Below are 17568 nucleotides of genomic sequence, written 5' to 3'. Positions count from 1 at the left end.
CCCCTACATATGACTGAGTTCCTTTCCAAGAGCGTATTCATAAGTCCGACTTATTCATAAGTCCAACAAAGTTAGCCTCGGTACCCAACTAACACAGTAATATTGTGCTGTACTGTAATAGGTTTACAATACTTTTCACACAAATAATACATAAAAAACAAACACCGAAAACAAAATATTTTCAATCTTACAGTACAGTACCTTGAAAAGTACAGTAGTACTGTAGAACAGCTGGCATACAGGGGCTGGCATCGAGTGAACAGGCAAGATGAGCCTCCTCCACTGACTGGTGGAGGAAGAGGAGGTGGGAGATGGTAGAGCTGAAGGATCGTCAGCAATAGGAGATGGAGGGAAAGCTGCAAGTTTACTCACGCCTGAAGTTGTTGGAATGCACATTCACATCTTTGAAAGTTCACAACTTGAAGGTTCATATGTAGGGGACTTACTGTACAGGTCTTTTGCCTCCTTAGGTAGGTTTATTCCTAGATATTTTATTCTTTTTGATGTGATGGTAAATGGGATTGTTTCCTTAATTTCTCTTTCTGATATTTTGTTGTTAATGTATAGGAATGCAACAGATTTCTGCATATTAATTTTGTATCCTGCAACTTTACCAAATTCATCGATGAACTCTAGTCGTTTTCTGGTAGCATCTTTAGGATTTTCCATGTATAGTATCATGTCATCTGCAAACAGTGACAGCTTTACTTCTTCTTTTCCAGTTTGGATTCCTCTTTTTTCTTTTTCTTCTCTGATTGCTATGGCTAGGAATTCCAAAACTATGTTGAATAAAAGTGGCAAGAGTGGACATCCTTCTCTTGTTCCTGATCTTGGAGGAAATGCTTTCAGTTTTTCACCATTGAGAATAATGTTTGCTCTAGGTTTGTCATATATGGTCTTTATTATGTTGATGTATGTTTTCTCTGTGCCCACTTCCTGGAGAGTTTTTATCATAAATGGGCGTTGAATTTTGTCAAAAGCTTTTTCTGCATCTATTGAGATGGTCATGTGTTTTTTCTTCTTCAATTTGTTAATATGGTGTATCACGTTGATTGATTTGTGTATATTGAAGAATCCTAGCATCCCTGGGATAAGTCCCACTTGATCATAGTTTGTGATCCTTTTAATGTTGGATTCAGTTTGCTAGTATTTTGTTGAGGATTTTTGCTTCTATGTTCATCAGTAATATTGACCTGTAATTTTCTTTTTTGTGTGGTATCTTTGCCTGGTTTTGGTATCAGGGTGATGGTGGCCTCACAGGATGAGTTTGGGAGTGTTCCTTCCTCTGCGATTTTTTGGAAGAGTTTCAGAAGGATAAGCATTAACTCTTCTCTAAATGTTTGGTAGAATTTGCCTGTGAGGCTGTCTGGTCCTGGATTTTTTTTTTGTTGGGAGTTTTTAAATCACAGTTTTAATTTCAGTACTTGTCATTTGTCTGTTCACATTTTCTATTTTTTCCTGGTTCAGTTTTGGGAAATTGTACTTTCTAAGAATTTGTCCATTCCTTCTAGGTTGTCCATTTTATTGGTGTATAGTTGCTTGTTGTAGTGTCTTATGATCCTTTGTATTTCTGTTGTGTCAGTTATAACTTCTTTTTCATTTCTAATTTTATTGATTTGAGCCCTTTCCCTTTTTTTCTTGATGAGTCTGGCTAAAGGTTTATCAATGTTGTTTATCTTTTCAAAGAACCAGATTTTAGTTTCAATGACCTTCTCTATTGTTTCTTTTGTCTCTATTTCATTTATTTTTGCTCTGATCTTTATGATTTCTTTCCTTGTACTAATTTTGGGTTTTGTTTATTCTTCTTTCTCTAGTTGCTTTAGGTGTAAGTTTAGGTTGTTTGAGATTTTTCTTGTTTCCTGAGGTAAGGTTGTATTTCTATAAACTTCCCTCTTAGAACTGCTTTTGCTGCACCACATAGGTTTCGGATCATTGTGTTACTTTTTCTATTTTAGCTGGCTTCCTTTTACATTCATCTGGCAGGGAAGAGGGGGATGTTATCTTGTTACTGCTTGGTAGAGGTTGAAGTTCAGGTTTCCCACTTGACCTTGGTTGACACCTGAATGCACTGGGTTGGGGGGGGGCAGTCCTCATTAGTGCTTGTTGAGTTGGGAGTTCTGGCTACCTATGTAGCCTTCAGTGATATCATGCATGGATGGCCTTATTACTGTGGGTTTAGTGAAAGTTGTTGCTCTTTATTAGGCCTCCTGTGACACTACCCCAGTGTGGAGTGGGATGAGTGCCTTATTATTACTGGCATGGAGGTGGATATCCAGGCTCCCTATGTCATCTCTGCTGCCACTGCTGGAGTTGGTGGGCTCACTACTGGTTGGTGGGGAATGGAAGACATGGCTCCCTATTTGACCTTCTCTGACACCACTTTAATGGGGGTGTTAAAGTGCCTCATCACAGCCTCATTAGATTGGAAACCTAGGATCACCACTTGGCCTTTGTTGGCATGGTTAGGGTGGAGGACACAGGCTTTTCTGTGGTGTTTGGCTGGGGTAGAGTCTTGTTAGGCTGTCCCTTTCCTTTTCCTTTGGCTGGAGGGAGCAGATGTTTTGGGGAGCTTTTTTTGTCTGTGCCCATTGGTGTTTCCAGTTTCTGGCTTTGTCAGCTCTGAGTACTGGGATATGTGAGGCAAACAATCACAAGACAAAACAAAACTCCATCCCCCCCCCCCACCAAATCCAAACAACTCCCTACCCCCAGGTCTTACCCACTATGTTGTTTCTCAGATCCAAAGGTCTCTAGTTGGTCTGGCTTCTTATCCCCATCTTTCAAAGCCTTCCTATATTTGCTTTTTTTGTTTTTAAGACAGGACTGGTGAATTTGTATTTTTGTTTTTATTTGAAATATCATTTTTGTTCTTTGAAAGAAAAATTCAGATGGATTAAAAATTAAATGTACAAAATGAGGCCCTTTTAGTAAATATGTGCATAATTTCAGGGTACACACTGCTGTTCTAAGTGTGACACCAGAGCCAGAAGATAGAAGGGAAATGCCTAGCTCTTCCTGTGGCAAAAACAAACAAACAAACAAACCAAGAAAGACAGCTGGAAAGATAAACCACAAACTGGAAAAGCATTCCTCATAATCCAAGGCCAGAGAAAGATTTAACATTCCTGTGGTCCAAAAACCTCTTGAAAATCAGGGTTCTAACAAGAAACAGAGCAAACACATGCAATTCCAACAAGAGGTCATGCCTATGGCCAGTCTATATCAGAGATGCTTGACCTCTCAAGTGAGGAAACAAGCAAATGTAAACATTGTGGAGACAGCATTGGTCACCATCACACTGGCAGATTTCTAGTCTGGTGACCAGCAGCCCAGGTGACAACGTGAGCAAGCAGAGGTCCCAGCAGATTCCCTAGAAGGAAGAGTGGATGGACTCTCCTCTCTCGGATAACAGTGTGCAGGACCCATCAAAGTTGCACAGATGCATCCCTTTCCTAGCAGTGCTGATCCTTAGAGTTGATCCCAGTAAAATTCCTGCACAGTTTTTCAAAGATATCTTTTCAAGGGTATTCACAACAGCACTGGCTGAAATAGAAGGAGATTGGAAACATCACTAATGTTCATGGAGAAGGGATGGGATCCATCAGTTCTGGTCCACATATATGAATGAATGCTGTGCAGCTGGGAAAGTGGCTGCAGGGTCTCTAGCTGATGACAGGGGAGACCTCAGGGTTCTCTCATGTGGGATTCACATGGACCAACCACCTGCATCCAGGATCCCATATCCTTCCTTAGGCCCTTCTGCCAGCAAGAGCTGTATCCTCCAGGTCCTGAGAACCAAGTCTTTAAATGCAACCATCCAAGGAAATAACTCTAACTTGAGGGTGCCTTGCTTTTAATTGTGCTTCTTGCCTTGATTTTAGATGTTATCCCTTCCAAGATAGTCTCCCAACCACGTGATAGTGCCCCCAAAGTTGATGCAAGTGAATGGTAGAGAAGGTGTCCCCATAGGTGTTGATGATGAGCAGGAGTTCATCTAGCTGGTCTCAGGACTTAATGAAGCTCAGGTTCTTGATGTCTTACTACAGAAGGAATTCAGTGAGAGACAAAGTGTTTGACAGGTAAGAAGTTGATTTATTTAGAGAGATACACATTCCATAGACAGAATGCTGTCTGTTTCAAAGGCAAGAGTGACCCCAGGACATGGGGTCATCTCAGAAAGAAAGAGCTACAAAGGGAGAGACACACTCCACAGACAGAATGTGGGCCATCTCAGGTGAGAGGCCTGTATTTGTTTTATATGTAACTTTGAGGGTTTTTGGTTGTACTTGGGAGGAATAGGGAAAAGAATATCTCCTTTATCTTCCTGGAAGAGGAACTGTTAGTTTCATTACTTTTTGTTATTTCTAATTTTTTCCCTTTACAACTTTGATTTTTTTAAAATCTTTTAAAAAAATTCAGCCTTTGGTTTAATTGATCTTTTTCATTGTTTTTTTTTTTTTTTTTTTTTTTTTTTTTTTGCGGGCTTCTCACTGCTGTGGCCTCTCCCTTTGCGGAGCACAGGCTCTGGACGCACAGGTTCCAGACACACAGGCTCAGCGGCCATGGCTCACGGGCCCAGCCGCTCCGTGGCATGTGGGATCCTCCCAGACCGGGGCACGAACCCATGTCCCCTGCATCGGCAGGCGGACTCTCAACCACTGCGCCACCAGGGAAGCCCTCATTGTTTTTTTGATTTATTTATTTCCTCTCTGATCTTTATTATTTCCTTCCCTCTGCTTAACTGGGCTTTGTTAGTTCTTTTTTTTTTCCTCCTAATTCCTTTAAATGGTAGGTTAGGTTGTTTATTTGAGATTTTTCTTATTTCTTGAGGTAGGCCTATGTCACTGTAAACTTCTCTCTTAGAACTTCTTTTGCCATATCCTATAGATTTTGGAAAGTTTTGTTTCCATTTTCATTTGTCTTGAGGTATTTTCTGATTTCCTCTTTGATTTCTTCATTGACCCTTTGGTTTTTTTTTTTTTTTTTTTTACGGTATACGGGCCTCTCACCGTTGTGGCCTCTCCTGTTGCAGAGCACAGGCTCCGGACGTGCAGGCTCAGCGGCCATGGCTCACGGGCCTAGCCACTCCGCGGCATGTGGGATCTCCCTGGACCGGGGCACGAACCCATGTCCCCTGCATCAGCAGGCAGACTCTCAACCACTGTGCCACCAGGGGAGCCCTTATTAGTTATCTTTTATATGTAGTAGTGTGAATATGTCAATCCCAATCTCCCAATTTCTTCCCCTCACCTATTGTAGGTTTTTGATTTGTTGTTACTATGGGGTTCATACATGTTGACCTATAACTATAGCTAATTCTTTTAAACTGGTAGTCATTTAAGTCCAAACATATTCTAAAATGTCTACTTTTTATTACTCCCCTCACCCATATTTTATTTTTGATATCTTATTTTACATCTTCATATTTATCCCTATACTGTTTATTGTAGTTATAGTTGATTTTACAATTTTTTGTTTTTTAATCATCATACTAGCATATTTGAGTGGTTGACTCTTAGCCTTTACTGTATATTTGCCTTTACTCTTGGGATTTTTTCCCTTCCTGTCAATACTTCTTGTTGTAGCCTTTTCTCTTCTACTTGATGAAGACCCTTTAACATTTCTTTTAGGGTAAGTTTAATATTGATTAATTATTTTAGTTTTTGCTTGTCTTAGAAGTTCTTTATCTCTCCCTTAATTCTAAGTGATAATCTTGCTGGGTAGAGTATCTTAGGTTATAGACTTATCCCTTTTAGCACTTTAAATATATCATGCCACTTTCTTCTGGCCTGCAAATTTCTGCAGAAAAATTAGTTGGTAGCCTTATGGGGGTTCCCTTGTATGTGACTCTTTGTTTTTCTCTTGCTGCCTCTAGAATTCTCTCTTTATTTTTAAATTTTGCCATTTTAATTATGATATGTCTTGCTGTGTGTCTATTTAGGTTCATCTTATTTGGGACCCTCTGTGCTTCTGTACTTGGATATGTATTTCCTTCTTTAGGTTTGGGAAGTTTTTAGCTATAATTTCATCAAATACATTTTTGACTCTTTTGTCTCTCTTCTCCTTCCTGGACCCCTATATGTGAATGTTGGTTCACTTGATGTTGTCTCAGAGGTCCCTTAAACTGTTCTCATTTAAAAAATTTGTTGTCTTTTTGCTGATTGGGTGATTTACATTTTTCTATCTTTCAGATCATTTATGCATTCTTCTATATCACTTAGTCACTTGTTAATTCCCTGTAGTGTGTTTTTCATTTAATTATTGTATTATTCAGTTCTTACTGTTTCTTTTTTATATTTTCTTGTTTCTTGTTAAAATTCTCACTGTCTTCATCTGTTCTTTTCCCTAATTCAGTTAGCATTCTTATTACTAATGCTTTAAACTCTTTACTTGGTAAATTATTTATTAGTTTCATCAGTTGTTTTTAGGGTTTTTCTCTTGTTCTGTTGATTGAAACAAATTCATCTGTCTTCTCATTTTGCTTAAGTTTCTCTGTTTTGAGGAAATTAGGTGAAAAAGTTACCCACTGAAGTCCTGAAGGGGTATTCTTGTATGGGAGAGTCTGAGTGTGCCCATTGGCTGTGGTGGGAGAGTGGGATCTGATGTGAGCATGAGTCATGTTTTTTCCCAGCATGTGCTGGCAGCTATCACCTTGGTAAGAGGTTGGGCTGGAGATGGAGGGACTAGAGCCAGAGCCAGGTGTGAGCTGGGGTTTCTTTTCTCAGTGGCCAACACCACCCTATTGGGGGCAGGGTCAGGTCTCAAGTTGTTCAAGCAGAAAGCCTAAGGGTTCGGTCTGATCTGTCTTTGTTCCTTCTAAGTGTGTGCTCTTCCCTCCCAGCACTGGCACCCTTACCCCATGCAGAGCAGTGCTGGAGCAAGAGGGGCCAGTGCAGGTGCTCAGCGTGGGTCTGGGTATGGTCTGTGGCATCCCTGGTCACAGTCAGAGTCTGGACTGCTTATGATGTGCTGCATCTGTAAGCACCATTAATAGCTGTCCCTGCCCCATTCAGATGGGTCTAAAATGCCTTTGCAACCCTCACCCTAGTTTGGAGGTGGACTGCAGAGTAGGCAGGGCTGGTGTGGGTGTTCTGTGTGGGTCTGGGTGCAGGCTGTGGTGGTGTCAGCTGTAGTCAGAGCCTGGGACCACTTCTGATGTACTGCTGCTTTAAGCACTGATAATGGATGACTCTCCCTATTCAGATGCTGTTTTGTGTTTGGGCTGGCATAGTCCCTCACAATTGAGCACTCCCGTCAGCCACAGCAGCCCTTTCCCTAGTGTGGAGTTGTGCTGCAAAGCAAGCAAGGCCTGAGCAGGCACTTGGCTCAGGCTGGGTAGCACACCAGGAAGTTGTGGGAAATGGGACAGAGTACAGTGCAGTTTCAGTTTGCTTTCTCTGCCTTGTTTCAGGAGTAAGCAAGTGTTGCACTTCTTCACAAGTTGAGTTTAGGTTTCTTACAGCCCCCTTGTTAGTCTCACTGGTTTTCTAACCAGCTTAGGGGACTTGTCTTGCTGCTTTTGGACCTGAGAGCTGAGGTGCCCAATACGTGGTTTGAACTGCTCACTCCCCAAGGAGGGTTCCCCTCCTCTTCTGTGTCCCTTCACAGGGGCACAGGTCCTGATCTGATTGCTTCTCTTTCCTTTCTACTGGATTCCACGTGGATCTTTCTTACAGCCTTGGATGTACAAGAGTTTTTCTGACATTCTTCAGTTAGTTTTCAGTGAGAATTGTTCCACGTATAAATGTATTTTTGATATGTTCCTGGTGGGGAGGTGAGTTTCGTGTCCTCCTACCTTGCCATCTTGATTTTGATCCCTCCTCTTAATTCTCAGATCTTTTGTTTGGATCATATTCTTTCTACCTTGAAGAGTAATACTTAGAATATGCTTTAGTGAGAATATTCTTGTGATGATTTTGTCTGAACGTTTGTTTATCCATTCTCATCTGGAAAGGATTTTTTTGTTTGATATGTATTTCTAGTTGGCACACTATATGTTAAAACTATATATTTTAGAACACTGAAGGTAGCATCTTGCTTTCTTTTGGCTTCCTTTGTGTCATTTTTCAACCTAACTGTTGAACCTTTGAAGATAAGTTATCTTCTCCCTCTGTTGTGGCTTTTTAGATTTTCTTTGCCTTTGATATTTTAGCATTTTCAGTATGGTATGTTAAGATATATGCTTAATCTTATTTTATAGCTTCTTGAATGTGTAAATTAATGTCCTTTATTATTGCTTTCCTTCAAACATTATATTTGCTCTATTCTCTGTTTCCTCTCATTCTGGAACTTTGAATAAAAATCATGTTAATTTTCTCTATCTTCTGTGACTCTTAATTTCTTTTCCATCTTTTCACAGTTTTGCCTTTCTGTGCCTTATTCTGGACGATTTCTTTTCACCTATCTCGTCATTCACTAATTCTCTCTTCATTTGTTTCTCACCCACTATGAACTCTTCCAATTTTATTTTCAGTTATTAAGATGTTTAAGATGTTATTCTTACTTATTTTTCAAATCTGCTATTCTACTTTATGTAATTTTGTTTCTTATTATTTTCAAGGTTTTTATTCTTTCAATATACTAAGAATAGCTATTTTATAGTTTCTTTCTGATAATTCTTTATCTTAAATGTTTGTGGGCCTCATACTGTCTTTTTTTCTGATATATTTTAGTCCAGATTTTGTTTTATTTATTTAGCCTTGTTTTATTGGGTGCCTTATTGTCTTTGACTACATGTTTATTATTTTTCTTGAAAAAATTTGTAAGTATTGTAAGGCCTGCCTAATATGTAAGTAATTTAACTTCCTCTTTGGAGGATTCCTATTTACTTTTACCATGTGAATGGTGGCTCTACACACCTTAAGTCCGTTTCATGGCTTGGGATTAACTGGACCACTCAGGTGATGTGAACCTGTGCTGCAGATTTCCTTGAGGGTTTGTTTACTTTTGCTCCCTCCACATATAATGATTGTTCTAGCTTATTGTACAAAGGTTTAATTCTTGGGCTTCTTACCTTATATAGTCTTTGGATTTTCATATTTCTTTTTCTCATTTCATCATAATTTCAAATCAAAAGTCCAGCTTTACCAGGACCTGCAAATTTCCCTGGGGCAAAAGCAGGTTTTGTGCTTATCTTCTCTAAGTTTCTATTTTCCCTTCACTTTTTGCCTGGTAATTTCTTATTATTTTGTTGGGAGTTTAATGATTTTAATGTTCTTAATATTTGATCTTGAATTTTTATTCCTTTTTAGAGGAATGTTTGTTTGAATGACATACCTCACTATTACCCCAATGAAATTTTCAGTTTCAATTTTATATGTCATTTCTAGATAGTTTTAGTATATGGACATCTTCCTTATTTCTTTTAGTATTTTTTTTTTTTTTGTCTGCACCGCACGGCATGTGGGATCTTAGTTCCCTGACCAGGGATCAAACCTGTGCCCCCTGCATTGGAAGCATGGAGTCTTAACCACTGGACTGATAGGGAAATTCCTTCTTTTAGTTTTGAAAAATGATATAATACTTATTTTTTAAATTCTACAGCCAGTAATTCTAACATCTGAAATCTTGCAGTCAGGTCAAAGTCTGTCTTTTGTTCATTCTGCTGACTTTGCTCGTAGTGCTTTGTTTACTCTTGTGATTTTTGATTGTGAGGTCATGTAATTTCGGCTGTGGAAATTCTTGAAGGCCTGAACTGGAAGTATATTTTTATAGAGGAAATTTACATTTGCAGCTTCTGGAATCCTGGGGGAGCTTAGGGGGACTTCAAATTAAGTTTTGGCTTGGAGCTTTTTAGGATATTCAAGCAGCATATATTCTGTTCCCACACATGCCTAAGTACTAGTTTGTGATTATGATTTCTCAGAGGAGACACTTATTGACAGACCATTATAAATAGTATTATAATAGACAGTCTTTAGTTATCATTGCCCTCTCTCCAGATCTACTTTTCCTATTTTTTTTCTGAGAGTTGGAGCACTAGCTCCTTCATTTCTACACATATTTTGAGATTGGAATTTAAGAAAAATATAAACCTGGAACATTATTCTGTTGTTTAACATCCTTCATTGTTTTTCATGACTTAGGAAGCATACACCTCTGAGCAAGTTATATGAATCCTGTTATGATTTTGTGCTTATTATTTTTTCCAATCATATCTGCTATGGTTTCTCACTCGTACTTAAATTTCATGCTATTGAAATATATTTCCTTTAGACTTCAGAATGTGTCATCCTGTCTCTTCCATTTTTGCCTTTGTGTATGCTCTTTCACATCTCTTGTGATTTTCCCCCAACTCCCATTACTCTTGTTAATTGTTACTGGCTTTCAAACGTTTCAACTCAGCTGTCATTTTCTGTAACTTTCCCTCTCTATGTCTGTCTCCCCTTACCTCTAACCATTACTGGTCCTATTAAGCTTTGGTGTCCCCTCTATGTATTGATATATTCCCAGAATTTCTAGTGACTACCCATCAGTGCTTATCTTTGATTATTTGTCTGCCTGCCCAGTTGTACTGTAAATACCTTGAATTTTAAGGTCCAGTTTCTGTATACACTATACCATCATTACCATCATCATAATAGTATTTAACATTTGTTGACTATATGCTAGAAAACACTGGGGTTAAATGTTTTAAGTTGCATTATCGTGTGTAATCCTAACAGGAACTCTTCAAGATATGAATAACTATCATTTTACATGTGGGAAAAGTAGAGAGAGATTGGTTAAGTATCATGCCCAAGTGTAGGTAGCTAGTAAAAGGAAATAGAATAATTTGAACCCAGAGAAGGGCATGAACTTTTTTCCCTTAGTGTTTTTTATGAGGTTGAAAAGTGAATGCATATGTATAAAGCATATAAACTAACACCTGGCACTTAGGATTTAGTAAATATTTATCTATCAAGTGGAGTCAGTAGCTTTTTTTCATAATATTTAAATAAGTAAATGCAATTATTTAGAAAAATATAAAAATCAAGATAGGGAATAATGAAAATCATGAATAATTTCACCATCAGGAGACAAATTACTTTTGAGATTTTTATGTGTATTCTTTCCTTTCACATGTGCTATTTATATAAATACTGTTTTTAACTTGCCCTTTTTATTCTATGATTTTTATGAATATCCAAATTAGTAATAAATAAACACCTATGTCATCATTTACAGTGGCTGGCTACATGATATACCATTGTATCACCATAATTTAATCTGTCTCCTTTTGGATATTTAAGTTGTTTCCAATGCTTAGCTACTACTAAAAAATGTAGCACAAAATGTCCCTATATATTCACCTTTGAGTCCTTGGGCAATAACAATCTTGAAAGGTCGGTAAAAGGTGATGATATCAGTGCATCCGTATATGCATAATTCTCTCTCATTTTGGAGTATGTAATAGAGGAAAAAGTAATTGTTGCAAATAATTTGTTTTCTTGGTACGTATTTTTTTTATTATTACCTATCTACAACTTTCTCTTTTAGAATTACAGAATGAAAACTTAAAAGAATCAAATGAGAAGCAGGATCATTTGACATCAGAACTAGAAGATATTAAAATGTCTTTGCAAAGAAGTGTGGTATGGTTTAAAAACTGATTAGTGTGTGATAATTCTCACACCATCAGTCAGTCAACAAATATTTATTGAATGCTAATACTATGTACAAAGAGGTGAAGCTTCAAACAGAGAAGATACAATCTCTGTCTACAAATGCTTATAGTTTAGAGACATTTGATAAAAACACATCAAAAGTATAACAAATACAAGACTATGCTAGGTACCAACATGATTCAGGCAAAAATTCTACAATATTTCTAAGAATTGAAAGAACATTATGGGCTGGATTGGTTAGGAAGACTCCATGGAGAGGTTGGGAGTATAGGTGGGCTTTGGAGGAATGGTGAACTGAAATAAGAGTAGTGGGTGCGGCACTCCAGGTTGGCCAGGGTGGAGTAGAGGAGGGGTGAAAGGATAAGGAGAGAGGGAGGGAGAGGCAGTGAATTACAGAAATCAGATGAATTCAGCCTTTTTTCTTAAGGCCCTTGGTTCATAGGGGTTTTTTTTTGTACTTTATTTCATTTAGAGTACTCAAAAGGCTTTAGAGGAAGATTTACAAATAGCAACAAAAAAAATATATCAGCTCACTGGAGAAAAAGAAGCGCAAATGGAAGAATTTAATGAAGCTAAAGCTGCCCATTCATTTGTGGTTACTGAACTTAAAACTACTACCTGCAACTTGAAAGAATTATTGACAACAGAACAGCAAAGGTAAAAATACTTCTTATTTAGCTGAATAAAAACAGTTTACTTCTAATATTCAGTGCCATTTTCTATTCATTGACAACTGACTTATAATTCCTATAAAAACTATAACCAAGTCTCTTTTTTATATATAAAGTGGGAACACATTTTAAGAGTTTGTATTGGGTAGGCAGGTATCCCAGGAAAAGATAGCAGGTGTTCTCTAGGACAGTTCCCATGCATGCTTTTCATAGAGTTAAGCAATATAGACAAGCTCATAAGGGCTGATGCAGTGATATCACATATTTAATTAAACTGTGGGTTATTATATAGAAATAACTTCCTAGGTTGTTGGTTTGTTTTACTGGGGTCTGTAACCTTCTTTGTGATTTACAAATTTAGCAACTAGCCTGGTACAGAGTAGGTACTCAAACATTTTTAATAAATCAATGCATTAATGAATATGGTTAGGTATATATAAAATATTCATCTGCATTTCATCTAAATAGTTTTTCTAAAACTTGAGTTAAAATCTTCCTCTGTTTTCTACTACTTTGTATTAAGGAAATGTTTATATGAAGTTGTGTTATGAGGCCTAGGTAATTATTTTTGTCTCGTTAGTATAAGGGTTAATTAAGTCTGGAAGATGAAAGAGAGGAATAAGCTTCTCTCTGAAGTCATGACCTGGGCCTAGTAGAGTTTCTTCTCTACTGCTTGTGTATAGTGAAGGAAGGAAAACTAGATATTGTAGCTCAGCTAATCTTGTATATTCTTGATTGACCTATCCAGGTGATTTTCAAATTTTAAGTGACTTTGGATGTCATCTGTTCCAATTACCTCAGTTTTATAGATGAGGAAATGGAAAGTCAGTGGAGTTAAGTGAATTGGTTAATTCTCATATTTATATTGTTCCTAAGGCAGAATTCAGTATAATAGTAGTTATGTACTCAATCTCTTTCAGAGTTCTAGGATGCATTAATTTGATTATCATCAATAGCTAAGAGATAAATCATGACAATAAGTTTGAGGTTTTATGTAGATGTAATTAATATACAACTATGTATGTATAATAGTAATATCTTGTTTTGAAATGTTACACTATCTGGCACAAAGTAGGTTGTCAAGAAATGTGTAATAATTGAATGAGTGAATCTATGATAAGATATACTGTTGCTAAATTGCACCAGTTTTAGTTACTAGATGAATTCTGACTAAAAGAATATTTTACATTATGAACTAATATATTTTACAAGATTGGAAAGAAGTGAAGATCAATTGAAAGTACTTACCATGGAGCTTCAGAAGAAATCAAGTGATCTGGGTAAGTTTTAGAGAATAACATATGTACATGATAATATTAGCCAATTATAAAACCATCAACGTTATTTCAGAATAAAATATAGTTTCTCCTCCATCATTTACCAATAGTGATTATTTGATAACTATTAATTTGATTTTTCAAAGATAGAAAATTTAAATCTTAAGAAAGACTTTTCAGTTTCATTATGCAGCTCATAGATACCTAAAAGTGTAAGGAGCCTAAGAGATGTTTTTGTAGTCTTTTTTTTTCTTACTATATATATATATATGTATATATATATATATATATTAAGAAAAAATGATATATATATATATATAAAATTATTTTTATACAGCAGGTTCTTATTAGTCATCAATTTTATCCACATCAGTGTATTCATGTCAATCCCAATCCGCCAGTTCATCCCACCCCCACCCCCTGCTGCTTTCCCCCCTTGGTGTGCATACATTTGTTCTCCACATCTGTGTCTCAATTTCTGCCCTGCATACTGGTTCATCTGTACCATTTTTCTAGGTTCCACATATATGCGTTAATATACGATATTTCTTTTTCTCTTTCTGACTTCACTCTGTATGACAGTCTCTAGGTCCATCCACACCTCAACAAATGACCCAATTTCGTTCCTTTTTATGGCTGAGTAATAGTCCATTGTATATATGTACCACATCTTCTTTATCCATTCATCTGTCGATGGGCATTTAGGTTGCTTCCATGACCTGGCTATTGTAAATAGTGCTGCAGTGAACATTGGGGTGCATGTGTCTTTTTGAATTATGGTTTTCTCTGGGTATATATATGCCCAGTAGTGGGATTGCTGGGTCAGATGGTAATTCTATTTTTAGTTTTTTAAGGAACCTCCATACTGTTTTCCATAGTGGCTGCATCAATTTACATTCCCACCAACAGTGCAAGAGGGTTCCCTTTTCTCCACACCCTCTCTAGCATTTGCTGTTTGTAGGTTTTTTGATGATGCCCATTCTAATTGGTGTCAGATGATACCTCACTGTAGTTTTGATTTGCATTTCTCTAATAATTAGTGATGTTGAGCAGCTTTTCATGTGCTTCTTGGCCATCTGTATGTCTTCTTTGGAGAAATGTCTATTTAGGTCTTCTTCCCATTTTTGGATTGGGTTGTTTGTTTTCTTTAATATTGAGCTGCATGAGCTGTTTATATATTTTGGAGATTAATCCTTTGCTGATTTGTTTGCAAATATTTTCTCCCACTCTGAGGGTTGTCTTTTCATCTTGTTCATGGTTTCCTTTGCTGTGCAAAAGCTTTTAAGTTTCATTAGGTCCCATTGATTATTTTTGTTTTTATTTCCATTACTCTAGGAGGTGGATCAAAAAAGATCTTGCTGTGATTTATGTCAAAGAGTGTTCTTCCTATGTTTTCCTCTAAGAGTTTTATAGTGTCTGGTCTTACATTTAGGTCTCTAATCCATTTTGAGTTTATTTTTGTGTATGGTGTTATGGAGTGTTCTAATTTCATTCTTTTACATGTAGCTGTCTAGTTTTCCCAGCACCACTTATTGAAGAAACTGTCTTTTCTCTATTGTATATCCTTGCCTCCTTTGTCATAGATTAGTTGACCATAGCTGCATGGGTTTATCTCTGGGCTTTCTATCTTGTTCCATTGATCTGTATTTCTGTTTTTGTGCCAGTAGAATATTGTCTTGATTACTGTAGCTTTGAAGTCAGGGAGTCTGATTCCTCCAGCTCTGTATTTCTCCCTCAAGACTGCTTTGGCTATTCGGAGTCTTTTGTGTCTCCATACAAATTTTAAGATTTTTTGTTCTAATTCTGTAAAAACTGCTATTGGTAATTTGATAGGGATTGCATTGAATCTGTAGATTGCTTTGGGTAGTATAGTCATTTTCACAATACTGATTCTTCCAATCCAAGAACATGGCATATCTCTCCATCTGTTGGTATCATCTTTAATTTCTTTAATCAATGTCTTATAGTTTTCTGCATACAGGTCTTTTGTCTCCCTAGGTAGGTTTATTCCTAGGTATTTTCTTTTTGTTGCAATGGTAAATGGCAGTGTTTCCTTAATTTCTCTTTCAGATTTTTCATCATTAGTATATAGGAATGCAAGAGATTTCTGTGCATTAATTTTATATCCTGCAGCTTTCCCAAATTCATTGATTAGCTCTAGTAGTTTTCTGGTGGCATCTTCAGGATTCTCTATGTATAGTATCATGTGATCTGCAAACAGTGACAGTTTCACTTCTTCATTTCCAATTCATATTCCTTTTATTTCTTTTTCTTTTCTGATTGCCATGGCTAGGACTTCCAAAACTATGTTGAATAATAGTGGTGACAGTGGACATCCTTGTCTTGTTCCTGATCTTAGAGGAAATGCTTTCAGTTTTTCACCATTGAGAATGATGTTTGCTGTGGGTTTGTCATATATGACCTTTATTATGTTGAGGTAGTTTCCTCTATGCCCACTTTTTGGAGAGTTTTTATCATAAATGGGTGTTGAATTTTGTCAAAAGCTTTTTGAGCATCTATTGAGATGATCATATGGTTTTTCTTCTTCAATTTGTTAATATGGTGTATCACATTGATTGATTTGCATATATTGAAGAATCCTTGCATCCCTGGGATAAATCCCACTTGATCATGGTGTATGATCCTTTTAATGTGTTGTTGGATTCTGATTGCTAGTATTTTGTTGAGGATTTTTACATCTATGTTCATCAATGATATTGGTCTGTAATTTCTTTTTCTGTAGTATCTTTGTCTGGTTTTGGTATCAGGGTGATGGTGGCCTCATAGAATGAGTTTCAGAGTGTTCCTTCCTCTGCAATTTCTTGGAAAAGTTTGAGAAGGATGGGTGTTAGCTCTTCTCTAAATGTTTTATAGAATTCAGCTGTGAAGCCATCTGGTCCTGGACTTTTGTTTGTTGGAAGATGTTTAATCACAGTTTCATTTTCATTACTTGTGATTGGCCTGTTCATATTATTTTCTATTTCTTCCTGGTTCAGTCTTGGAAGGTTATACCTTTCTAAGAATTTGTCCATTTCTTCCAGGTTGTCCATTTAGTGGCTAGAGTAACTTGTAATAGTCTCTTAGGATGCTTTGTATTTCTGCGGTGTCTGTTGTTACTTCTCCTTTTTCATTTCTAATTTTATTGATTTGAGTCCTCTCCCTCTTTTTCTTGATGAGTCTGGCTAATGGTTTATCTCTTTTGTTTATCTCCTGAAAGAACCAGCTTCTAGTTTTATTGATCTTTGCTATTGTTTTCTTTGTTTCTATTTCATTTATTTCTGCTGTGATCTTTATGATTTCTTTCCTTCTACTAACTTTGGGTTTTGTTTGTTCTTCTTTCTTTAGTTCCTTTAGGTGTAAGGTTAGATTGTTTATTTGAGATTTTTCTTGTTTCTTTAGGTAGGCTTGTATAGCTATAAACTTCCCTCTTAGAACTGCTTTTGCTGCATTCCATAGGTTTTGGATCATCGTGTTTTCATTGTCATTTGTCTGTAGGTATTTTTTTTATTTCCTCTTTGATTTCTTCAGTCATCTCTTGGCTATTTAGTAATGTATTGTTTAGCCTCTATGCATTTGTGTTTTTTACATTTTTTTCCTTGTAATTCATTTCTAATCTCATAGAGTTGTGGGCAGAAAAGAAGCTTGATATGATTTCAATTTTCTTAAATTTACTGTGGCTTGATTTGTGACCCAAGATGTGATCTGTCCTGGAGAATATTCCACGTACACTTGAGAAGAAAGTGTAATCTGCTATTTTTGGATGGAATGTCCTATAAATATCAATTAAATATATCTGGTCTATTGTGTCATTTAAAGCTAGTGTTTCCTTATTAATTTTCTGTTTGGATGATCTGTCCATTGGTGTAAGTGAGGTGTTAAAGCCCCCCACTATTATTGTGTTACTGTCAATTTCCTCTTTTATAGTTGTTAGCAGTTGCCTTATGTATTGAGGTGCTCCTATGTTGGGTGCATATATATTTATAATTGTTATATCTTCTTCTTGGATTGATCCCT

At 36.8% G+C, this 17568-nt stretch overlaps 1 protein-coding gene across 3 annotated transcripts in view; it reads left to right on the top strand.

Annotated features, from left to right (window-relative positions):
- The window catches only part of SYCP1 (synaptonemal complex protein 1), a gene marked incomplete at both ends in the record, with an annotated part of 166705 nt that overhangs the window by 47799 nt on the left and 101338 nt on the right, over nucleotides 1-17568 (top strand). For all 3 annotated transcript variants that reach the window (XM_081225557.1, XM_081225556.1, XM_081225555.1), the window contains 3 exons: nucleotides 11479-11573; nucleotides 12079-12263; nucleotides 13490-13557. In XM_081225557.1, the coding sequence (XP_081081683.1) occupies nucleotides 11479-11573; nucleotides 12079-12263; nucleotides 13490-13557 (348 nt within the window). The remainder of the gene's footprint in view (nucleotides 1-11478; nucleotides 11574-12078; nucleotides 12264-13489; nucleotides 13558-17568) is intronic.

The sequence above is a fragment of the Mesoplodon bidens genome (assembly GCF_964165515.1).
Source record: "Mesoplodon bidens genome assembly, chromosome: 2".
Lineage (NCBI taxonomy): Eukaryota > Metazoa > Chordata > Mammalia > Artiodactyla > Ziphiidae > Mesoplodon > Mesoplodon bidens.
Note: the sequence above shows the minus strand (reverse complement) of the source record. Positions and strands in the feature narration are given on the sequence as shown.